Below are 26,379 nucleotides of genomic sequence, written 5' to 3' on the forward strand. Positions count from 1 at the left end.
TGACACTTTCCCAGGAAACATTTAGACTTTGACAAAACTGCGTTTTCTGACAGAAAACTACTTGGCCAATTTTTTTTTGACCAGTTCTACCAATTACAGGATATTATCAGGTCAGAGGAGTGATCCTGCGAAATGCTGAGCATTTCCTATGCGATGATGAACAGGATCAGAATTTCTGATGTCAGTAAGAGTTGAGAGTGTTGAGCATCTCAGTCCTATTTTAGGAATGCCAGTGTACAGCTCTCTTGAAGTCAGTCATCAACAAAAAATGAGATTGAAGCTTTACATCCTCCGATTAATGCCTGGCCAAATTCTCAGTTTGTGAAGATCATTAATGGCAGTGGTGCTTCATTGATTTACAACACTTGACACCCCTGCCTCCATGTCTTCACGTGACAGCTCCTATTGAGGGAAAACGTTGGGGCAATGGCCTGCCATGGGCTCCAAATCCACCGAGCACATACTGAAGAGAAGAAAATAAAGATACTATCAGGGGCAGTGTCGAAAATGGCAGAGCAAATGGAACTCAGGCTTGCTTGGTGTGGCTGTCCCCCTCTAGTGGCACCTAGACCAGCTAGAGAGTGATGAGTCTGATACCACCTGGGTTAAGTCACGTGTCTTTTAGCTCCCATGCATTAAGCTCCAGAAGTCCCAGGTTTGATCCCAGCCCACCGTCGGCATTACACAAACGCTGCTGAAAAGGATCTGAATAAAGATGAGATTCTGCGCTGTGACCCTAAGAGGTGCAGCACAGAACTCACAGGCTGAGTAGTCTATGATAACTTTAACCCAGCTTTGCAGCCACCAGCTCCTGCACTGCTCTGAGAGTTAGCTAGGCCCCTGACATAACTTAGGTAGCCCTGGGGGCTTAAGTTACAGCAGACACCTGCTGCTGGGGATGGCCCAGGGCCAGTGGCACCAGCTGCAGGGGGCTGCAGAGCAGTGGCTGCTCTGGCTGCCCCCAGGGACCCCTGCCCAGGCCATCCCTAGGGCCACCAGCCCAGGGCTGCCCCAGCAGTGGCCGGTATGGCTGGCTGCAGGGCTGCCCGAGCGCCTGGCTGCGGAGCCGCTCCAGCAGGGCTGGTATGGCTATCTCGAGGGTCGCCTGAGCAGCTGGCCCTGGAGTCAACTGCTTGGGTGGCCCTGGGGTCAGCCGCACTGGCCGCTGCAGAAGTCATGGAGGTCACAGAAAGTCAAGGAATCCATGACCGAGCCCTAATTATCAGTTGTAGCTGTCCATCAATCCACAACCTTTACAGCAGCTGTAATTGTGTTGACGTTGGGCCTAAAGCTACAATATACCAAAGATGTTAAATAAATCCAAACAAGGATTTAATTGTTGACTCAATAATAATTTTGTGATTTTTTTTTATTATTATTATTTTTGGCAAGAGCTGAAAGATTTGGAAGACAACAATACTTGTTTGCATCTGTTGCATCAGGATGAACATAGTGTTTTTCAAGTCTTTCATTTTCAATTAAAGTCACGGTGAAATCTAAGCATACCAAATGATAGTTTTAGCAATGTAAGATCCAAGAGATTCTGTTCTGACAATTGTTATATCTATTTTTCTTTCACGGTATCTTTCTTTGAACATCTACAATATTTTCTTGATTAATAACCCAGAGCACATTTTTATGTTTAATTAAAATTTTTAATGTAGAGGCTGACATAATATTAGTTAGATTTTTCATTTATGAATGTCAAAATACTCAACTTTTTTGTCAACTATTTATATTCCGTTATGTGTGATAAACTGTTTAATATTCACAACACTTTGTGGGAATGGGAAAAAACTTAAAACACCATCTAATATTTGTATAGTTCTTTATTGTAATTTGACATTGTGAGTTGGTGTTTTAGTCATTAAGTTAATAAAATATTCAGGTGTAGCCTCTGAGTAGGCGCATACATTCAATTTAAATAGTTTTAAAGCCTATCCAAACTCTTGAATTTGATTTGATGTCTTTTAGGTCATAACAAATCTTTCAAGCTATACAAATGAAAGATACATGCAAACTGAAAATGAAAGTCTTCTTAAAGAGCATATTTATAAAACTATTTAACAGAGCCAGTAATTCCGATCTAGAGAGAGAAGGTGGCTGAGGTAATATGTTTTATTGGACCAATAAACTACATTACATATTTCAGAACTAGTCAACTTTGTGTTGACATATATTGGGGGGAAAAAAAGGATGAGGCTAGAGTAACTATAATGATCTTACATTTAATTTGTGCCTTTGCCGCACATGATATTAAAACACTGTGTGATTTAATTATTAACCGATCAGGATGCTATTCCTATGTTGTTAACCAGATGTAGTTAATAAAATAATAATAAAATAAGTCATTTTGCTGTAAGAATAATATAAACTAAGTATTTCCCCGTCATACTGTTTAAATATGAATACATAGTACTATAGTAAATGAAACAACAAATTCACACTACTGTGGCTCTTTTGGGTAATGTTGATCACTAATTTGGCTCCTGAACCACTGCCGTCTGATGATCACTGACATAGACAGTTTAAGTTCAAGGGGGTCTCTAAGATAGCCTCTGAAAGTGCTCTCTCTTCCATGCATGGGGGAAATGAAAGTCTTGGGAATATGGAGAAGGGAGGACCTATATTAATGGAATAGGCTGCCCTTTAAACACAGGGGAACCAAATTGTTTCCATAAAAATAAAAAAAAGAATAGATTTGGAGAGTATAGGAGTTGTGAGCTTGGGAATTTATAAACATGAGTAAACCCATGGAACATCTAAAAATATGAAAAATATTACACTGCCATCATATAAATGCATGCTATATTTCCACCATGAATGCTGCAGGACAGTGTATGGAAGAGATTGAAATTGACATTTTTGAGCAAAAACAGGGAATGCAAAGACAGGCATGATTGCTTTTCAGACAAACATTAAAAACCTTTGCAAAACATACTCAAGCCTGAACCATTTCCATCTTTCATTTAGTGGAATAACCTAACCCTGCCTTATAAATCACGGATTTATAACTCTGAAATGCTTGATTCTTTTGACATCAATTTCATTGTAAAACAGCTTGATAAATGAGTGTTTGTAAAGAAAGAAAGATCAAAGAACATCAGTGAAGCAACTAAAATATTTTTATTGGTAATTCAGTTTGTTTACACTGGAGCAACCACAAAAGTTGCTATTTTAGTGACCATAAAAAGCAAAATATATAATTATTTTACATGGTTATACACAACAATAAAGAAAAAAAATGATTTTACATTTTCATGTAGGTACACACAACATTCCACTGCTAACCATCTGCGTCTTGGGATAGCCAGTACATGTCTATGAAAAGCTGTTTGGGATAGTTAAATACCAACAACATACAATGGACACTACGTACTAACACTGTATTTGCATTTGATTTTTCCTAAATGCAGTACCAGTGTATCAGTGCAATTCACCCAGCATGAAACCCACTTCACTCACATAAGGCACTATGTGGGTGGAGCGCAAAGATGAGGAGGTGAAAGCCAACCGCTAACTCATGGCCAAAGCACAAAGCTCCTGCGTAGCCCCCATGGGTGGTTGGTATCAAAGGCCAGGGCTTCCCCTTACCCCACGGCATGGCCCTATCCATGTTCCGCCCTGAGGCCCTGCCTCTCTCTCCCCTGAAGTCAGCGGCAGCTCAGCTCTAGCTGGCAGCCTGGAGCTTGGGCTTGCCAGCGGCCGGTGCTCAGGCCAATGGCTCGGCCCAGCGCTGGGGCTGGCTGGTGGCCTAGGACTTGGCCTGGTCACCGGCTTGGAGTGGCTGGGCTAGGGCTCCTCCAGCCACTGGGGGTGGGAGGGCTTCGGGGCTGTGGCTGTGGGGAGGGGGTGCTGTGGACAGAAGGGGCAGGGATGGTGGGTTAGCCTCCCCGAATGGGGGTTCACCCACTGCCCAGGGTAGCCCCCTCTGAGGCTGTTAATCTAGCTTTGGGATCAAAATAGAGTTTTAAGTTGCTCTGTGGCCATTGCACAGGGTACCAGGGCTGAGGAATCTAGGATCCTTTCTCTGGCTCCCTGTCATGTTGGCCTGCTATGCCAGGCTCTTCTGGGATAGTGCACAGACCTTTCTCATGGTACCTAATGGTGTACAGGTGCCTCATATGGCTGAGAGAGGATACACAAGATGTCTGCCAGCCTAGATCTTTACACCAGAGTTAATTTCACTTCCTTTCACCTCATCACTAATCTAGATAATGCCTCAGCCTCGAAAACACATTTTTCATTTACTATTTATTCAAGGATGATAGGACAGGTAGCAAATTTCAGATAGGTATTTTAAAAGCTCCAAGTGGTGGCCTAACTGCTCTTACGGAAGCCAATAGTTAAACTTCCATTGACTTGCCAACACTGAGGACTGTTGAAAATCCCATCCTTCATATCTTGGTTTCTAGCTAGAACACAGATTCTCTTGTGTTTTCCCTTGTTTTTTTTTTTTTTTAACCCATGTAAGTAGCAGGTTTTGTTATTACAGGAAAAATATAGTTGCTGGAAAAAATACTGCTTTGTAAATACTGGAAATTTAAAGAAATGTTTTCCATTAAGTATATATTATGTTCTTAAAAATTAGGCAGTGCACATGCCCTTTGTCTGCAATACCTAAATGTCTGGGCCTATGAGGGTTCAACTTAACAAGGAACTAGTCCAGGAAAAACAAAAAATATGTTACACAGTTGTAGACTACAGCAGCTACATTTCAACAGAAATAAAAATAATATACATGTACAATATTGTAATGATACAACTTTATGAAAATAACACTGACCAGTATCAAATTTAGGATTTAGTTGGTTACCCATTTTTAATACATGAAATGCATTTCACAGAAATAATTGTTTATTTGCATTAATTCATGTCTCAATGTGAAAATTGATAAAATAAACAGTGTGTTGAACATTCATAATATTTACATGGTATACTAGTCAAATTATTGACTTCTCGTGCACAAGAAAAGGAATTATTTTTACTTTAAAAAACTATTTTTCTACTTTAGGAATTGGCAGAACACATCTTGAATGACTTCTTACTTTGTGTTTCTGATTAAAGAAACAACCTCCCATGTATTTCATTCTGTTAAGTGTATTGTAGTTGGGTTTATGGGCAAAGGGTGATGAAAACAGCAAACTAACAATGGAAAACACACTCACCCCCCCGATCCTCAGCTGGCGTAAACAGGCCTAACTCCAGTAGTTTCCAATGGAGCAACGCCAATTTACACAAGTTGAAGATCTGATTCAAACTGTTTTAATCCTGAGAATATCTAAGGCACTTTGTGGACAAGGTGTACGAGGGATTCTTACACTTGACAGTTGGAAGGTAGGAAAATTCCTGAGTTTGACAAATACTGTATTATAATAAAGTATGGTATGTGCTGAAAACATTTCTCACTTTCAAAATGTTTTCTGTTGATATTTGTAGGAAAAGCTCATGATTTACTGCTTGAAAGGTGTTAAATTTTTTTGGAGAATCTGCGACAAATCAATTGGAGATGCAAAGCCAAAGAGTCATGCTTTTACTAATGCTAGTATTGGTAACTAGTACTAGCAAAAGACTTAACACATGAGTTGCTTGGATTAAACTATTTAAAAAAGACAAGCATTAGTCTGCCATGCAGACACAAAATGTGAACTGCTCCTGGCAATACACATCATGTTTACCGCAGGCATCTTTATCTCTCTCTATTCTTATAGGGTCCTGCCCATATTTTAATATTTTACAGTTAATTATACTTCACTAAAATATTTACAGAAGTAGAAACAAATGCTATTACCACATGGAAAGAAAAAACATTTTATAACAATATCAAGAATTACATGACGTAGTACTTGCCTTTTAAGTACAGTTTGTGAATATTTTCTTAAAGACCTAGCAGAACTAAATACAATTAGAACCCAAAAGGCTCTGTCTACCATTTTGTACTATCTGCTATATATATTAAGGGTTCTTTTCCCCAGCCATCATTTAGATTGCTTCTGATTTTTCCCATGAGAAATCAATTTCATTTGTAATCTCTAGAAAAATAAAGTTGGCTAAACTACAGTCAATTACTTGAAGGCTCATTGTTTAAAAGGGATGCTGTAAACTTGAGATCTAATCAATTTAAAAAATCATTCATTTCGGCGACTCTGCAGAATTGTTATGGTTCTGCAATCATATTTTTCTCCATTTAAAAATGTTTTTCTCCTCTATTATGTGAAACACTATGTCAAATAACTGGGGAAACAGTGAAATGGACTATTAAAAGTGCTGCCACAAATGCAAGAAATAAACAAACTGATAAGGGAGAACAATATTTGTAGTGACCTTAAATGTTACCTGTAATAGTAGTAGGTAAAAATATTTAGACAGAAGTGTGATTTTTAACTTGACTGTATCCTGTTAGTATTGTTCTCACCTAGTAGTGTAACATTCCTGATAAAAGTACTTTTTTTGTGTGTTTGTTTAAACTGTGCTATGAAGTATTTTGGATTTGATTTTTAAAAACAATTTAGACACTCAATCTGCTTTACAAATATAATACATTGAGTTATATACAATATTGGCTTTGATCCAACAAAATATATGGTTTGCTATTTAGTAAGAATTGTGGCTCTAGTTCCTAAGGCGCTTATAATGAATACAAATGACTGATATACCAGAAGTGAGGATGGTCTAGAATTGCTGATCCAAAGAATTTAAGTGCTTTAACAATTAGTTGTTTCTGCTGTTGTTCTTCATGATACCATGCATAATTATGAATGTTATGTTACTGTGGGCAATCAATTTTTTATTTACTTTTTGTGCAAACAGAAAACTAGATTTTTTCAAAAGCTCTACTATCTTAATTTATAACAGCAATTGTCAGTCTGACTCAAATAAAGGCACTGAAATTAATTTCAGAGCATATACTTGTTTATGATGAACTGTACTTATTACTGGAGCGGAAATTATCATATCCATGATCATCAGCTTTGAACTTTAAGCAGGATTGTTTTTCCTCCAGGGACAGCATGTCTTTGGATTGGCACCAGCAACACAAACATGACTGTTTTAAATAAAAAGAATCATCATGTTACATCTTTTTATTATGCACATTTTTGCACAATGCATTGAAATATTGCTATTACCCAGGCTTGACTGAGAATTTAGGGGCCATTATAACTCTGTTGTACGATAGGAAGAACAATATGCAGCCCCCTATAAGCCTGGATTGAATGTGGCCTGCAATTTTTAATGTATCTGGAAATAGAATGAAAGATTTTGTATTTTCATTCTTCCTGTAATCCTTCTTTTAGTTTTATACCTATGGGTGTTATAAGACCTGAGTGCACCTCTCAAACCTGATTGTGATTTTTACAAAAAATTGTGTGATTTCCCCCTTTCTATTTCAATCTAAAGGTAGGAAAGTGAAATTATTCCATTCAAGCCCTCTCTCAATGCAGGATTGGTCTGTGGGAGTTGGGGACAACTTGTAAACCGTGAAGAATTCCCTGCCTCATGGAATTTTTCTCTCCCACTGCCCAGCAGTTTCCAAACTTAGCGCCTGATCCTACAAGTCTGTTCTGTTGCTGCACGCTCTTAATTTCAATGGGTGGTCCATTAGTGGGGAAAGCTTTCAAAATTGGGCCATCATTATAGATAGTACCACAAGAAAGTTGGAGTCTGACACTAAAATTTCATTAAGACGTAATGACAGTTAATATTTGACATTATAGTCTCTAGAATCAGAGGAGGGAAATGAGACAAAAGTGGGTTGTAATTTGTTTGACCAAATGAAATTTCATCAAACCAAGATGTTATGAACAAGGTTTTTTGGTCTGAGAGGGGCAAGGGGAAGAAAGTGGTTTGAGCATTGGCCTGCTAAACCCAGGGTTGTGAGTTCAATCCTTGAGAGGGCTATTTAGGGATCTGGGAGGAAAAAAAAAAGTGGGGGGGGTCCTGCTTTGAGCAGGGGGTTGGACTAGATGACCTCCTGAGGTCCCTTCCAAACCTGATATTCTATGAAAAGAAGGAAAGAACTAGAGACCCATGTCAGAATAGCCAGGTGAGGAAGGCACTCACATGGGATGTGGGAAACCCAGTAGCTTGGTAATTAGGGCACTCACTTGCAGAACAGGGGTTGAACCTATGTCGCCCACATTCCAGGTGAGATGTCCAAACCAAGTGGCTATTCTGAGGTGGGTTGCTCTCTTTCACACAAAGTTTTTGAAAGTCTCTGTTTTGTTCCACATATGATTAAAAATCTTGACATTTTTTGAAACCTTGAAACTTTTCATGAAACAGAATTGTTTTCTGGCCAGCCCTAATAATTTGTCTTTGGACTCATGAAGTTTTAAGGCTCTGTATGAGAGGAATAAAGACCAAAAAGTACACTCCTGAACTGCCCTAAGAAAATGATTTATCAACCCACATCAAACTATTGAGTGAGTTCTTGATCCAGCTCAAAAAAGGCAAATAGACAATAATTTATAGTGCACAAAGGGTGAAATGCACCATATGAACAAGGTGCATCTTGCAGGATCAGGCCCTGTGCAGAACGCCTGTACTAGGCCTATGCATTTTTTTAAAGTTCCATTTGAATCTGAAGGGGTAAGTCCTTTCTTAAGTGGCACATGTTCCTCTGCCTGGAATGAATTTCACCCAGAGAGAACATGTTTTTCTAACGTGGTGAAAAGCAGCCTTAGGTTGCCCCTTACCTTAAAGCAGTTCTTGAATCTTTTGCTCACCAAATACAGGGCTATTGGGTTAATGCAGGAATTCAGCGAAGCCATGTTAATACCAATGTAGTCCAATACAAGAAAAAAGCTGTGTGAAAATTAAAATAAATGTGATTCACACACTACTTACTGATAATGCTTATCAAAGGGTCACAGTTGTAAACATCAGGCTCAACCCTGGCATGATTTACTACCAAGTATGGTAAGAGTAATGCTGGCTAACCATGTGAATGGGTTATTCAGAGGAAAACACTGTGCCTCATAGCACATTTTTGGATAGATGGACTCATTCTTTGTTATGGTGATTACAAAGGGCCTGATCACCCCTACCAGTCGGAGGGAGATGTAGAGGAGAACATCTTCATGAGGTTTTCTTCATGGAGATTTATTTCCAATTGTTCTAATGGGAAGAGAAGAGGGTTTTCGCCTTACAGAATCAGTAATAAGGCCCACAAATCCTACAGCGGGTTGGCAACCTTTGGCGGGCCGGGCCAGTTTGTTTACCTGCTGCATCTGCAAGTTCGGCTGATCGCGGCTCCCACTGGTCATGGTTCGCCGTCCCAGGCTAATGGGGGCTGTGGGAAGCAGTGTGGGCCGAGGCACATGCTGGCCACCGCTTCCTGCCGCCCCCATTGGCCTGGAGCGGCAAACTGCAGCCAGTGGGAGCCGCGATAGACTGAACCTGTGGACGCAGCAGGTAAACAAACTGGCCTGGCCCGCCAGGGTACTTACCCTGGCGAGCCACAAACCAGAGGTTGCTGACCCCTGTCCAATAGTATAGATTCCACAGGTTAAGGCCATCTGTGTAGAGGCCCTGTGTCCTTGGCATACCTCACCATGACCTTAATACACAACTGCAATGAAGCTGTCCTGTGAGAACTTCTGCAAAAAGTGGACTCCTCTTTGAGGACTCCCCTTAAAGGGGGAATTGCACTGCTTTCTGCCTTAGACTGCACTAGTTCACCCTCCAATAGCTCAGGGCAGCAATGAGGGGATGATACGCATCTCCCTGACCCCAAACCCAGCCTACCCTGTCTCTCTGCATGGATCTCTGGACTGGCAGAATGCCCTTTTCAGGTTCCTGGGGAAGTAGGTGGGGGAATGCTGCCACTGAGGCAGACAGACAGACCCCTTCACATATAGATCCTGAGAATGACAGGGTCAGTCTTGAACCTTGAGTTAAGTAAAGGGTTGTATTTATCATCAGCTCACTGGAGCATTTCTTCTCCTCCCTCCCCTAGAGCCTGCCCATCTAATGGCGCTGGCCTGGCTGCTTAGTAACAGTGCACTGCATAGTCACGGACAGTGTCCCCTCTAATTTTTCCCACTCCTGTGCGGAATGAATTTTGTTATGTGCACCAATATGGTTATATGTTATATACACCAATATGTTACACATCACCTCCATATTGGTGCACGTAACAAAATTCATGTGGTGGGGGTGGGGCCAACGGGTTTGGAGTGTGGGAGGGTGAGGTCTCCAGCTGGAGGTACAGACTCTGCGGTGGGGCCTGGGTTGAGGGGCTCAGGGCTGGGTCAGAGGGTTGGGGGTATTTTCCTCTTATTCAGCCATAACAGTCTTACCTCAAAAGTTCACATCTATTGGGGTCTCTTTGATCATATATAGTGAGCTTCAAAATCCTACTTAGGTGAAGGGGGAGCCAACACAGGGCAAAGACAAGCACCAGGCAGAACACAGTTTTGGCCACCTCGCGTCTCTGGAAACAAAATTGAAAAGAACTGGGTTAAAGTTTCTCTCTTGATCTTTTATTATTTGCTTCTAAAACCAAAATATATGATACCGTAGAAGTGCAAAAATAAATATTAATGTGGTACGTAGGTGAAGTTCAGTGTTCCCTCTAATTTTTTACATTGCTGTGCGGAATGAATTTTGTTATGTGCACCAGTATGGAGGTGATGTGTGACTCATCACCTTCAAATTGGTGCACATAACAAAATTCATGTGGTGGGGCCAAGGGGTTCGGAGTGTGGGAGGCAGCTCAGGGCTGGGGCAGAGGGTTGGGGTGAAGGCTCTGGCTGGGGGTGCAGGCTCTGGGGTGGAGCTGGGGATGAGGGGCTTGAGAGGGGGCTCAGGGTGGGGGTAGAGGGGTGGGGTGTGTGGGGATGAGGGCTCTGGCTGCAGGTGCAGGTGCAGGCTCTGGGGTGGGGCTGGGTGGGGGTGGGGCCAAGGGGTTCGGAGTGTGGGAGGCAGCTCAGGGCTGGGGCAGAGGGTTGGGGTGAAGGCTCTGGCTGGGGGTGCAGGCTCTGGGGTGGAGCTGGGGATGAGGGGTTTGAGAGGGGGCTCAGGGTGGGGGTAGAGGGGTGGGGTGTGTGGGGATGAGGGCTCTGGCTGCAGGTGCAGGTGCAGGCTCTGGGGTGGGGCTGGGTGGGGTGGGGCCAAGGGGTTCGGAGTGTGGGAGGCAGCTCAGGGCTGGGGCAGAGGTTGGGGTGAAGGCTCTGGCTGGGGTGCAGGCTCTGGGGTGGAGCTGGGGATGAGGGGTTTGAGAGGGGGCTCAGGGTGGGGGTAGAGGGGTGGGGTGTGTGGGGATGAGGGCTCTGGCTGCAGGTGCAGGTGCAGGCTCTGGGGTGGGGCTGGGGAAGAGAGGTTTGGGGCTCAGGAGGAGGCTAAGGGCTAGGGCAGAGGGTTAGAGTGCAGGGGGTGTGGGCTCTGGGACGGGGACAGGGATGAGAGGTTTGGGGTGCAGGTTGCCCCGGGGCTGCAGTGGGGAGAGAAGACTCTCCTCAGCCCTCTCTCACTGAAGCAGCTCGGGGGTCGGGGAGAGGCGCCTCTCTCTGACCGCAGCAGCTCCAGTGGGGCTGGGCTGGGCCGAGGGAGGGGCTCCTCTCCCTGACAGCTCCAGTGGACCTGGAGAGGGGCTCTTCTCCCTGGCATCTCTGGCTCGCCTAAGCCAGGCGAGGGACTCCTCTTCCCTGGCAAGTCTGTGGCAGGTCCGTGCTGGAGCCGGTGGGGTGTGGCACCTCTCCCCGCTGCCGCAGGTCTGCACTGGGGAAGAGACACCCCTCCCAACCGCGGCAGGTCTGTACTGGGGGAGAGATACCCCTTCCCACCTGCGTGGGGCTTAATAAGCAGCTGCATGGCCATGCAGCTTAGAGGGAACTTAGGTGAAGTTTAGAATATCTTATTTTTTTAACATTTTTAATTGATTTTGAGATCTTTAACTATTGTAGCTACTATTCACAAATTTTAATCATACCTATAACCTATCTGATCATGGATCAACTGTGAAAATTCAAGGGATCAATACATACAATCACTTAAGTTACAGGTGGAAAAGAGATTAGTTATCCAGTCCATCCCCCTTCAAAGTACAGATTGTTTTCACCTGTATATTATCTAGTGCTTTTTTCTCTAGTCTGGTTTTAAAGAGCTCAAGAGACATAAATTACAAAAATATTAATATAGGTGAACCTTTCTTATTTACACTAATGACACTGCAAATTAGTGTACAAGCTAACAAACAAGAAAGCAAGAATTCCAAATATATTTTATTTTAAAAATGTAGTTTAGGTTTAGTTACTTATAATTCTTCCTGGTATGCTAGTAAATATTCTGTAATGTGTTTTGCAATGAAGTTTTTTGATAATATGATACCTGACTACAGCACTGCAACGTTGCCAACTCTCACAGTTTTATCATGAGTCTCACAATACTTGGTGTCTTTCTTAAATCCCAATTTCTGGAGTCATGTGAATGCATTGCAATCTCAGCTTTCATATAAAAATGTTTCTAGCCCTCACAGTGGCAGGAAAAAAAGCTTCAAAATGTGAACAATACAGGCCCTAACTGCAGAAAACGAAAACAACTCATAATTGAGTAAAGTCTCAGGATTTTTAAAACAATCTTTTTGGGGCCTTACGATTTTTGAACAGTTGGGGTTGGCAATACTACATCTCCTAAGAAGCAAGGTGGAGACTGCAAGTTCAGTGTGCATTAATGATGTACTGCTTGGATTAATGTAGGTTCTACTGTAATCTCATATAAAACTCAGCAGTGTTTTCCCGTGCATATTTTTACCTGTTTTAAGTGGTCATTTAAAGCAATCTGCATTCCACTTTTCTTTCTTAACATCTCGCAGGTCATCAGAGTATAAAAAAGTGCTGTGATGGCCAATGGCAAACAGAAATAAAAGCTAAACAGCCACCAATCTTTAGCTGTCTTGTAAAACTAGGGGAAAACAATCAGACACGTTAGGAGTTCAGTTTGGGGTATAGTAAAGAGAACATTTATACATGAACAACGTGCAGCATTTTGCAAGCCTGAATTAACTATCTGTCAATTCTTCCAACAGCACTAATGAGATATAAGTATTACTGTCCCTTTTTACAGACGAGGAAACAGAGAGATTAAGGAATTTGTCCAAAGCCACACAGTAAGTCAGTGACAGAGTTTCTGTACACCCTTCTACTAAAGAATGAATTTAATAGCTAATGGAAGTAAAACGTAGTAAGTTTTGTCCTTTTAGACTGTTGATAAAGGTATTGTAGATAAAGGTATTGTTTAAGAGAAAGGACTTGCTTAAAAGAGAAAATATCTTACCTGCATAAAGGATGTTTTTTGTGTGGGATGAAGCATGCAGATTCTAAGATGCTTTCCTTTATATTCCATAACAATCATATCAAAACCTATAGCTTCAGGAACAGCTAAGACTACTGACATAACCCAGATCAATACAATTTCAATGGCAGTCCACTTTGGCACTCCAATTCCTTTGATTCGGCTCCAGGAAGCAACTGCTCGATACCTAAATATCAACAGTGGACATTTATTAGATTAAGGGCTAAATTTTGCCCTCTGTTAAACTGATATAAACACATATCAATGCTGTCATATCAGTTGAACGAAGAGCAAAAGTTGACCTTATGGGTTTATTTCATATGATCAAAATGACTTGAAAAGAAAATACAGCGTTTGGTAACAATGAAACAGGTCTCACCTATCAATACTGAGGGCACACAAACTTAACACAGTGATGCCCACCGATGCCTTTTGAATGAAGGGTACCAGTTTACACATTTCAACTCCAAAGGGCCAGTCTGTTACAAGGAGCTGTGAACAGAAAATACCAGGTATGATTAGCAATTTCAATTTTTATAATTACATTAATGTAACATGAACATTTCTCTTAGAGGATTTAAGGTTCAATGAGTTCCTCCAGGAAAGGGAACTTATATATTTGGGACTCACTGCCTTAGAATATATCAACAAGATTTGTATAATCATTATGCAACAGTTCTACCAGGCAATCCAAAGGGTACATCCCCTTGGCAGTCTTCATAGGAGCTGTGCTTAGCTGGTCTCAACTGAGCATCTCCTTCTTCTGTTTGATTTAGCATGAACCATCATTGGAGAACTGGGATCATAGGTGCCGACTCCGTGGGTGCTCCCATGGGAAAAAAATGGTAGGTGCTGAGCACCCACTGGCACCCAGCTCCCCCTCGCACCCTTCCCCCCAGTGTCTTCAGCCCACCAGTGGCCCCGCCGATCAGCACCTCACCTGCCCTCCCAGCACCTCCCACCTGCTGTGGAACAGCTGTTCCACGGCATCCAGGAGATGCTGGGGGGGGGGGGAAACGGGGAGAAGCGAAGGGTGGGATGCACTCATGGGAGGGCTCCCTCCTTCCCCGGCAAATTAGAATGTTGGCGCTGCTGACTGGGATGTGCATTGAGGGCTCAGCCCTGACCTACTGGAGCATCAAGGATCCAACTAATTATCCTTCTGTTTTAACGTCTCCGCCTTTATTTTTAATAGTAATCATCCTGCTGGTGGAGAAGGACCTTGGGATGTTGCTCCTTATTTGGCTTGAGTGCTCATTGCTTTCCCTCTTGCAAATGCTCAGGACCAATCCCCTTTTGGTAGAAATGCAGGAAGTAATCTGAGATAAATCATAACTAATCACCTCACCAGATATAGGTGGTCTTTTGTTGAACATTTCTCCAGTGAGATTGTATATACCACATCTCACACCACCATCTCCAAGGGTACAGTAACAGTACCCAAGGGTAACAGTAATTTAGCACTTGGTTTTCAAAACTTCAAAAGCAGAGCTATGTGCAAAAATATGCATGCACCGCTGTGCTGAATTCATGAACAAAATTGCACCTCACAATCCATGTACATACATAAATCTGAAAAGGCTAATATATTTCCATCTGATGTACTGAATACCAAGATAGATAATGAAGGCAAAGGATTTTTCATTCTTTCATAGGAACAAGTGTTTCAAATTATAGATTTTGCCAATAAACTATTCTTAATGACTGAGATGAATTACACAATATTTAATTGAAGCACTTGTTTAATATTTTAAGGTTATTAAGATTTATTTATTTGTTGGGAGCCGGGAATTGCTTTTTAGACATATATGGGTTTCTTTCTCTCTAACCAAGATGAGAATGTCTTATTTAGTCTATCTGATGAGAAATGTGAATCTAGTTATGTTCAGCAAATCATTTCTTTTGTTTTAATTTAATTTTCGCTCAGTTTTTAATTTTTGTTTGTGTTAAGATTATTACGCTAAGGGTAATTACATGCAGACACCCCGCAAAGAGAAAAGAACCCCATAAACTCTAAGGAGAGGTATTGAAAGGTAAATAGTTGTGGAACCTACATTGCCCTTGCAGGATTGGACAAGAAGCATGGACAGATGTGTTGGCTCTCAATGAGCTGTATTGCCATTAGGCACAAACACTAGAGGAGAAGTCAGAAGACTAAGCAGGAGATGAGAATTGGTGGTGGTGGTGGTCACAGGCATATATGTAATGAGTGAATAAGTGTACAGATAAGCTGACAAAAACTTTACACTGAATTTACAAAATTTAATGATATTTTACAAATATAAATGACCCGGATTAAGATCCTTGGAAAACGGCATATACACTGCATGGAGAAATTTCCCATATCTAATATGTTAGAGACATAGGACCCAATTTTGCATTCACAATTGGGCCTTTGCTACATGGGGAAATTATTTCCAGAATAATTACTGTGAAATAAATTATTCTGGAATAGCTATTCAAGAACAGCTCCCCATGTGGATACACTATTCCAGAATAAAGTCATTCTTAGGGCTAATCTACACTACTGCTCTACATCGGTGCAGCTGCGCTGCTGTAGCACATCTGGCAAAGACATGCTATGCCGACAGGAGAGCACTCTCCCATCAGCTTAATTACTCCACCTCAGCGAGAGGTAGAAGCTATGTCAATAGGAGAGAGTAATTTATGTCACACAGGGGTGGCTTTTTCACACTCCTGAGTGACATAATTTACATCGACTTAAGTGGTAATGTAAACAAGCCCGTACTCTGGGACAGAGTGTCCATATGGGAGATATTCCAGAATAGCTATTTCAAAATAATTTATTCCACCATAGCTGTTCTGGTCAGTTTTCCCGCCTAGACCGGCCACAGGTAAAACCTCCAATGAGCTCATAAAGAAGCCCATGGGCTGAACAGCTACACTTCAAGCCCTTAATTTGCTCTTATGAAAATATCTATATTACAGACAAAGCAGCATAAAAATCTAATCTTTGAGGGCATAAGTTTTCCATGCTTGGGCTTTGTCTAGAGCTGAGGTTTGCAAAATCTCAACAGAATTGGTGCAGACATTGACAAGAGTGAAAATACTGTACATTTCCCATTATAGAAAAAAAAATTACAACTTTTTCTACAGCTGAAATGACTGGGGGCTAATAGCTGAAATTTGGAATGGTAATAGTCCTCACTAAGGGGAAGTATCTTGCCTTGGGGAAGCTGAGAAATACCAAATTGATTATTGCCCAGGCAACCTTAATTTAGGCTCTTTGTGTACATGCATTATGATTTTTAACTACATGATCACATACTAGATTTTCCATATGACCCCTGTGTCTTTCCGTGCACAGACTGGATGAACACAGGGCCAAATTAAAGTTGCACTGCAACCATAAACATGGTATTTCGTAGCTTTTGAGTGCTAAAATACATCACAGAAAAGAGGATTATCATATACCAGGTCAGACTGAGCGTTGGCTCACTGGCTTGTGCAGTAACCCTTGTGGCTCCTTAGTTTCACTGCCCAGGAAGAGCCCCAGGATGTACTTGTGACTCAAGAGTGGCAATTGCTTTTCTACTCTTCCCCCACACTCATTCTGGGGGGAAGTAATCTGTGACATTTCCTTGCCAGGTACAGATTTCCCCCATGCCCCATGTTGGCTCAGTTTGCCAGTGCCTGGTTGGGGAGAGCAGAGTCAAGGCTCCATCCCACCCCACCCACTTGTGATCTGGGAAAGTAGCAGTCGTAAAGAGTGAAGGTCCAGGAAGCTGCACAAGAGGCCCCTGTGCGGCCATGGAAGACTACATCAATACAATCAAATGGAACGTAATAATATTATTATGTAAGGATAAGAGAATGAATATTACAAACTACTACACGTGTGTATTGAAAGTTGTAGAAGAAATTGTATGAGATTATATTATGGCATTTGTGAAATGGTATCTATTTAATTAAGCATCATAATGAATATGCACAAGAGATAGACTTAATGTTGTGCATCCCATTGTAAGTCTAGAATCTGTAGACTTTTGGGTGTTCCACTTTTTGACCTTAATGTTCTCTTAGCATCTTTTAAAAAAATGTATCTATGAGTGCTTATCTGATAGCTGCCATCATAACCAATGCTGGGGCGTGGCCCAGGAATATCCCAGGCTAAAAGCATGAGTCTCTATAGCTTGAACTAATGAGCTACAATCTTAGGCTGATAGCTATCAGACTCATCCTCTGTGGATTGAGCACCGAGGGGGACACATTGACCAGTGGGTTATACTTGCACTCAACTGCTCCCATTGGCCCACATTTTAAATGACCTTTTGCAGCCGTATAATTCCCCCAAAATTCTGTGTTTCTGTCATGCTCGTGGACCAGGCAGAAGGGCATCTCCAGAGGGCTCCACCTGGCACTTTGGAAAATGGAAAAGAGCTATGGTTGGCACACCATAGTTCCAAAAGGCCAAACTGTTGCATAGGGCAGTGGTAGCCTCCCTGTACTCTGCAGTTGTAGGTCTGCAACCAAGGCCTCACTGTTCCCTGGGTCCTGCAAATCCCCCATCTGAATTTTTTGTGCATATTTTCTTGTTTGCTTGAGCTGTGCAATGTTTTCCATTTTTCATAATGCCCCTATTTTAAAGTACCCCTCATATGTTACTTTGTCTCATAGCTTAGATGATATTTGATTATCTTTAGATAGCTTCAGGATAAGTGATTTGAATTTTCAAGACTGAGGTGTCTCTGAACTGTTTGGCTTTTTAGGAACTTACTAGACAAGAATATCTCAACCTAACCTCACCAAGCTCATCATCAGAAGTAAGCTCCCCAGAAACCAGGACACACCAATTTAAAGTGGCACCAGACCCTACCATAACAACCGATGCAAAACTTGCAGACATATCTCCACTGCTATGATGATCAACATTCCCCACAACACACCTTTTAAGGTCCATTGGTTCTATGCCTGCCTATCACAATATATGGTGTACCTCATCCAGTGCACTAATACCTCAATAACATCTATGTGGGTGAAACCAAACAATCACTCACTCTTGAATGAATTCACACAGAGAAATGCTAAAACACAAAATATCACCTCTGGGCAAAAAACTTTCCACAAAATGATCACTCCATTTCTGACCTCCCAATCCTCATCCTCAAAGGAAACCTGTGCAACACCTTCAAAAGATGAACCTGGGAGATTAAATTTATAACTTTACTAGACACTAAAAATCATGCTCTTAATAAAGACACTGGATTTATGGCATATTACAACAATCTGTAATCCACTAACCACCCTTTTTTGTCCTGTGACTGCTGAGGTGTTAACAGGTCACTTTACCTTGAATGGTTCTTACAGTGTGTTAACTACTTATTTCAGTGTAGCAGCCATGTTAGTCTGTATCCACAAAAAGAACAGGAGTATTTGTGGCACTTTAGAGACTAACACATTTATTTGAGCATAAGCTTTCGTGGGCTACAGCCCACTTCATCAGATCCATAGAATGGAACATATAGTAAGAAATATATATACATACAGAGAACATGAAAAAATGGAAGTAGCCATACCAACTGTAAGAGGCTAATTAATTAAGATGAAGTATTATCAGCAGGAGAAAAAAAACATTTGTAGTGATAATCAAGATGGCCCATTTTAAACAGTTGACAAGAAGGTGTGAGGATACTTAACATGGGGAAATAGATTCAATATGTGTAATGACCCAGCCACTCCCCGTCTCTATTCAAACCCAAGTTAATGGTATCTAGTTTACATATTAATTTAAGCTCAGCAATTTCTCATTGGAGTCTGTTTTTGAAGCTTTTCTGTTGCAAAATTGCCACCTTTAAGTCTGTTACTGAGTGACCAGAGAGGTTGAAGTGTTCTCCTACTGGTTTTTGAATGTTCTGATTCCTGATGTCAGATTTGTGTCCGTTTATTCTTTTGCATAGAGACTGTCCGGTTTGAACTCCGGTTCTTTTAACTACTTATGTTAATCTATTCTAATTTGTATTTAGTGAATACCTTTCCCAGACCTGAAGAAGAGCTCTGTGTAGCTCCAAAGCTCGGCTCTTTCACCAACAGAAGCTGGTCCAATAAAAGATATAGAATTGAATCATAGAATCACCCACCTTGTCTCTCTAATATCCTGGGACCAACATAGCTACAGCAACACTGCAAACAGTATCTTGAATTCATCCTGCTGAACAGCTCACACAAAATCTGTGCTTTGTGCAAACTCTGAAGTATCTATTGTGGAGCTGTCTAGTTCTGCTAGGTACTTTTTTCATACATTAGGGTGGTATTTCACTTTCACATTGGCTGTTGTAAGCATTGTTAAGAAAGGTACTAGCAATGGTAGGTTTTTGAACACAGTAATTTCCTTCACATTATTTTCCAAATAGGTGCCCTCTTTGAGTGTCACTCTAAAGGTCTGGGTCAGTGGTATTATAATTGCTCCAAATCATGAGTTACAACTGATGAGTTTGCTTCCTGTACAAAAATGAAATACTTTATTAGCCTCTACGTTTCTCATTCCATTAGGAGATTTTGATTAGAGGTCATTTCACTATAATCTGCCTCAAATGTTACAAGGCTTTTTGGGCTCATCTCTGCAACTGAATTAATTGGATTGTGAAGTTGGTAAACGGACACTGTCAACTCAGATTTGGCACATAATTTACATTATGTAAAATAAGCTTTTACCAAATCTCAGGCCAATAGAAATGTATGTTTCCATTAGCATTCATTGTAAAATTCCATTGGAATCAGTTGTTTTTAAACAAATAAACATTTCACTGAGGTGTTTGCAAATGCTGTGGCCACAAGAATCTTAAAGGGAAACTGACTTCAGTGCCCAAGATGAGAGAGGACTGTAAAAAGCATTCAAACACACAAAATAGTGAAGAATTAATTGGATTTTTAAAAATTCACCATAGGGGTTAACGCTCTAAAGTCATTAGTAATATAGGTAAATGTGTTTATAATATAACTTTAAATATACAGTGTCAATTCATTCTGGGAGCTTGCTTGGCAATAGCAGGACCTTTTTGAAATGGCAAGTCCTGAATGTGCAATGTGCTTGGTATAACTTAGTATAACTCTGACCCTTCTGTCCTCCACACATGATAATATATTTCATGAAAAATCAATCAAGATAAGAATAATATATTATTGCTCAGGCGGTGGTGTAATCTGTGACAGCCCTTGCCAGGTGTTATTTCATTTTTGAAAATGTCAGTGTCACTAGAACATCAAATTCCTGTACCAAAAAGTCATGTTACTGACAGTCTTTCCTGGATTTATACACTATAGTTGCCATTTTGTCAGTTCAGTTTTTACTTTTCAAAGCAGTTTTTAAAAAATTTAACACCTATTGTTTAACACATATCAACTGCAGCCAGAAACTAACATCCCCTTATATAGAAACTCAGATAAATATATAGTGCAGTGATGGTCTAAAACACTGAGTCAAATTCACCCCTGGTATAATTCTAATGAATTTGACTCTGAAATTTACAACAGCTGCTGAAAGACTGGGGAGAGTTACTGTAGAATACTCCAGTACGTCTAGAAAGCATGAGGTATGAGGAAAGATTGAAAAATTTGGGTTTGTTTAGTCTGGAGAAGAGAAGACTGAGGGGGGACATAACAACAGTTTTCAAGTACATAAAAGATTGTTACAAGGAGCAGGGAGAAAAATTGGTCTTGTTAACCTCTGAGGACGGGACAAGAAGCAATGGTCTTAAATTGTAGCAAGGGTGGGTTTAGGGTGGACATTAGGAAAACTAACTGTCAGGGTAGTTAAGTACTGGAATAAATCGCCCAGGGAGATTGTGGAATCTCCATGATTGGAGATTTTTAAGAGCAGCTTAGACAAACACCCACCAGGGATGATCTAGATAATACTTAGTCCTGCCATGAGTGCAGGGGACTGGATTAAATTACCTCTTGAGGGCCCTTCCAGCCCTATGATTCTATGTTTAGAAGAGTAAAGATTATGGGATTCCCTTCAACAACCTCTCAGAGTGAGCACCAATGATACTGACTAACTTAAAAACCCATCTTTTCAACATAGCATTCCCAAATTAAAATAAGATCTAAGTCCAAAACTTCTAACCTGCTAGTGGGGAAAGGAGTGGAGAAAAGATCTGCTTGTTTACTTTTAGTAATCTCTGTAAGATGTTCAGATATTTAGACTACAGCAACTATCTTTCGTATATTCACTGTCCAGCACAATGTGCCCTGATCTTGACTGGAGACTAGTAATATGAATTAATAGTCATACACTACAGTGACTGGGGTAAAATAGAAATATTACACTCTCTACTATTTACACTCTCTACTATTTTTATTGCAGCTTTATGCAAAAGTCATAAGGATGACAGCAACACTTGAAGTGCAGGTAGCACAATCCCACTCAGAACTACAAGCCTTTCACTTGCTGCTCTGGGGCAGAGGTGGGAAAGAGAAATCTGTAGAAGAGATCTCATGCCAAGCCACTGGGCTTTGGCACAGGGTGAGTTCTTTACCATGCTAAGGATACACCATTCCCCCTCCTAGAATGCAACTGCAATTTGAGAATCAAGGCTTAGATCCACAGGCAGGTATTTAGGGGAAACTGCCACTGATCTGTACCCAAGCCAGTTTTTCTTTACTCCTTCTCTTGGGAAGGAAGTCTTGATTCAGCAAAGCACTTAACAGGTTGCTTAATTTTAAGCAGGTGAGTAAACCCACCCCCAATCAGCAAGGTAGGCCAATTAGATTATTCATTTCCTTAACATTAAGCACCTGAATCTCCCCTTATTTCATCCCCTGCTGAAATTCACCCTGGTGGCAGGACCAACAGGCACATTTAAGGAATGGGTGCTCTTTTTGCTACTTCCCTCTAGGGAGGTGACCAAAATCAGCTGCCCCTTTCTTGACGGATTAATATTAGATCTAGGGTGATATCTGTCCCTTTAAGACAGCAGTGTTAATGCACTTGCACCTCTATTATTATTTTCTTTTTTTTAAAAAAAGGCTTTAGGACACAGTGTGGTCCAGAGGGGGTAATGCTGTTGCTGCCTACATGGGCCCTTCGTGGAACAACTTCTGCCAGCCTGAGCTGTCTGGGTGGGGGAGATGTACTTACCCACCCACCTCTGGCCATTCAGCACCTGCCAGGCCAGCGTGGGCGGGCGGCGCTAGGCCGGCGCAGGCTCCCTTACCTTGTACACGTTGACGGGGATGGCGATGGTGATGTGGAGCAGGTCCCCCAGGGCCAGGCTGGCGATCAGGATGTTGGGGCCGTTCCTCATGCACTTGTTCTTGTAGATGATGCGCAGCAGCGTGGAGTTGCCGATGATGCCCAGCACGAACACCAGGCAGGACACCAGCGTGTTGATGTACTTGAACGTCTCCTTCACCTCCGTCTGCCCGGTGCACATGGGCGGAGACAGCGAGCGGGCTCGGCCGGGGTCGTTCCCGGGCACAGCCGAGCCGGACGCGTTGGAGGCCGAGCCCCGGAGCCCGGGCGTGCGGGCGGTGTGGGTCACCGCGGCCCCCGGGGAAAGCGGGCTGCGCTGCGAGACGCCCCTCGGGCGCGGGGACCCCTTCTCCTCCCAGGCGGCGCAGCAGCTGAGCAGCAGCGCGGGAGCGAGGAGGCTCCAGAGGCTGGGTCCGTGCATGCCGCTGCCGGGAGCGGGGCAGAGCCGAGCGGCGCCGGGTCCCGCTGCAACGGAGAGACAGGAGACGGGGATCAGCCCGGCCGCGGGGCTCCAGGTGCGGCGCCGGATCAGCCCCGCCGCCACCCACCAGATCGGGCTAGCGGCGGCCCCGGCTGGCTACACCGCAAGCGGGACAGCCGCGGCGGGCCCGGGCTGACTCCGGCTCGGGGGAAGGGGCTGGGGCACTGCAGTGTAGACGTTCCGCTAGGACCCGCGCCGGATCGCAAGCGGGGAGCCCTTCTCCCCGCACTGAGCAAGAGCCGGGAGAGGAACATTTCACGCGGCTCAGAAAGCCCCCCCCCAGCCAAACCGGGCGGAGGTTTTAAAAGGAGCGGGGTCCCCCCCTTACAAAACGCACCGAGCCCCGCAGAAACCCCCCTTCCTCTCCTGTCCCGTCCAATGTCCCGTTCAGAGAGGGAGCAAGCTGAGTCCGAGGCAGGCGCGCTAGATGTGTGGAAAGAGCGAAATCCATGCAGTGAAATATCGAGTTGCTTTTTAAGCACCGACCTTAGTGGAAACGTCAATTGCAACTAGCGAGAGGGAAACCTGAGAAACAATCGGAGCGGAGATTTCCACCGCGTCGCCCCCCTGCCTTAGCTGCCCCGGCTTGCAGCCCTTACCTCCGTCCTAGGGAGGGTTTCCTCTCAGCACCGCCAAATCCTTTATCCCTCCAAAGAAAAGCCCCAAGGTTTTGGGTCCCCCTCCCACCCCCGCGGGAAGAAAATGCGTATTCAGTGGCTCGTCCTCAGCTTGCTATAAAAATCTATTTACCTTTCAAATCCTCCCAGCACAAACCAGCTGCCAAGAGCTGGTTCCTGCTTCCCAGAGCTTGCCTGCGATTCAGCACCCGCGCTCTGCAGGACGCTGCCTGGCTAGCAGCAGCTTGGCTCTGCAGCCGCAGGAAGGACTGGCTCTCGCGAAACGACTAAGTGGGTGTCAGCAGCAAATCAGCCTTTCCTTGCTTTCGGTATGCGCCTAAATCCAGTACATTAGGCAAATCGGTTTTTTTTTAAAAATCAGTCACATCTTTCCCATCAATCACTGCCAAACTCCACCCGCTCCCTCCTACAGAGCAACAACCTTTCGTCCTGTCCCTTTGCCAGATTCTGGCTCCCCCAGATGCCTGGAGAGCATCAACAGAAAGTTTCCTGCTAGCAAAGGGCAAAGACATGTAAGGGTCACTGTGGCCTAATCTGCCAGCTAAATGGGCCGGTTAAGTTGTTAATTTCGTATTGGTTTTGAGAGTTTTAAAATGATCTGGCCACATACAAATAAAATAAAATGACGACAAACAAAACAAAACAAAAACAACGAGATAATTCAATGCTTCTAGGGTCCTAGAGTAGACGTTCTCACAACAAATTTTTTGGTGGCTTGGACTGCAGCCACCAACTCTTGCTGGTGGCCAGTCTGATAATTTTTCCTAAAATACTTAACTTTAGGAAAAACAAATAAATATGCACATATACATGTCCAAATCATTGTAATTTATTTATGTAGGATTATTATTATTATTATTGGAAACTCAGTAAAAAAAAAGAATGTACAGTTGTCTCTATTCTTTACTGACCCTAAATCAGGGTTTCTCAAACAGGGGTTGCCGCTTGTGTAGGAAAAGCCCCTGGCAGGCCGGGCCAGTGTGTTTACCTGCCCCGTCTGCAGGTCTGGCCGATAGCGGCTCCCCCCGGCTGCAGATCGCTGCCTCCGCTTCCAGTAGCCCCCATTGGCCCGGAGCAGCCATCTGCGGCCAGTGGGAGCTGTGATAGGCCGGACCTGCGGACGAGGCAGGTAAACACACTGGGCCGGCCGCCCTACACAAGCGGCAACCCCTGTTTGAGGATCTCAGACACTGGTGTGCAGTAACCTTGGACAAGTGATCATATCTTTCCTCTGCTAGTGCTTGAAGGATTTAATCTTCTATGCTTTGATCCATTTAGAAACCCTGCCTTAAATAGATTAGAAACACAAATAAGGTGCTGTGCAGGTTCTTGTCTTGTTTCCTTGTTTTTTCTTTTGCCTTTTTTTGGTTGCTTATTTCTTTAAGACTTGCTAGCTACTGAGTCTGCTGTGAAAAGTGATATTAACAAACAAACAAATATCATTTTTTCACAGCAGACTTACTCAGCCCTGGCAAGCCCAGGGACAAATTAAGCCCAGGATGGGGAGGTGGGTACAGAGGCAGTGGGGGGCCAGGGCAATGGGGTGCTGGGGGAGGCGGCAGTAGGCAAGGGTGATGGGGGGAGCTTGAGGCCAGAGCCTGCCAACGCGCAGCCAGGGAATGGAGCCCAAAGCTCAAGGGACAGGGCCTGGGGATGGAGCCTGAGGCCCTGGGGATGGAGCCTGCCACCCACTGCCCCAGGGCTGAAGCCCAACCCCACTGCCCCTGGGAAGGTGAGGAACTCACTGGCTACCTGTTCCTCCAGCTTGTGTGTCTCCGGGGAGGGTCAGGCCCAACCCTGCTGGCGGCCCTGGGGGAGGGGCACTGCTCCTCCTGCCCCCACCACCCGGGAGGCTGTGGCCGCATTTGCGAAATGCTGTTGGTGAAACCAAGCAGGTTGTGTTTTTGCAACTGGGTTCTAACATAACCATATTGACAACCCGTCTTAAATATTCATATTTAATATTAAAGGATTAAATACAGTAAAAACTAGTCTACCAGATTATGGGGCAAAATAATCACACGACTCCTTTTTCTGGGTCTTTGAATGTATCTTTCTTGGTCTGTCTTCCTATTTGTGTCTTGGAATGACCTGAGCATGTAGTCAGCCCAATAATAATTTTCTTTTGTGAGTTTCTTTATTACTAAAAACCATCTCAGACCTTTGACTAGTGAAAAGGGGTCACGTTACCGCTAGAGCTTTTCCCAAATTCCAGTTTGAGTTTCTGCTGATAGTCACTCTGTCTTTTCGGTTGAATATTTTAGCCTTTACTTTTGGTTCTAAATTGCTGTGTAGTATTGTGTGCTACGGTAGCTGTCACGTGCCCCACATCCAACCCGCGCTACCCCCGCGGTATCCACTGGTGAAAGTAAGAGCTTGAAGTGATGGGAGGTTTGCCTGAGAGAGAGGAGTGCAGGGCTAGTGCCATAGTTTTTTAAAGCACTTGGTGGGATGACAGGTGTTATATGTGATGTTCTTATTAAAACCAATTTTATTATGATTTACACTGAGTTACAGCCAGCTAATCTGATTAGCTCTTTGCCTGTTTAGGCAGCTTTAGAGACTGTTCTCAAACAGGGGCTGGAGTCACGGGTCTCATTAATAGAGCTTAGGAGGCACACAGATTTACGCAATGTTTTCTTCCAAAAGTCACAAACAATCTCTGAAAGTTGGAAGGAATGTTGTGTTTGGTTAAAGAGACTTCAGTTTAAAAATTGTTTTCTAACATCAGTGCTTATTCCTCTAGGAGCTCA

At 43.1% G+C, this 26,379-nt stretch overlaps 1 protein-coding gene across 1 annotated transcript; it reads right to left on the bottom strand.

Moving 5' to 3' along the window:
* Nucleotides 1–3,138: 3,138 nt before the first annotated feature.
* On the bottom strand, nt 3,139–23,854 carry EDNRB (endothelin receptor type B). The gene is made up of 8 exons (XM_039515414.1): nt 23,739–23,854; nt 22,470–22,972; nt 13,673–13,785; nt 13,276–13,480; nt 12,754–12,903; nt 10,302–10,435; nt 8,697–8,805; nt 3,139–7,045 (listed from the first exon to the last, which is right to left on the bottom strand). Exons 2-8 carry the CDS (start codon nt 22,926–22,928, stop codon nt 6,914–6,916), a joined length of 1,302 nt encoding a protein of 433 aa, XP_039371348.1. The 5' UTR covers nt 22,929–22,972; nt 23,739–23,854; the 3' UTR covers nt 3,139–6,913.
* Nucleotides 23,855–26,379: the final 2,525 nt, after the last annotated feature.

Source organism: Mauremys reevesii, linkage group 1 (assembly GCF_016161935.1).
Source record: "Mauremys reevesii isolate NIE-2019 linkage group 1, ASM1616193v1, whole genome shotgun sequence".
In the NCBI taxonomy this organism is placed as follows: domain Eukaryota; kingdom Metazoa; phylum Chordata; order Testudines; family Geoemydidae; genus Mauremys; species Mauremys reevesii.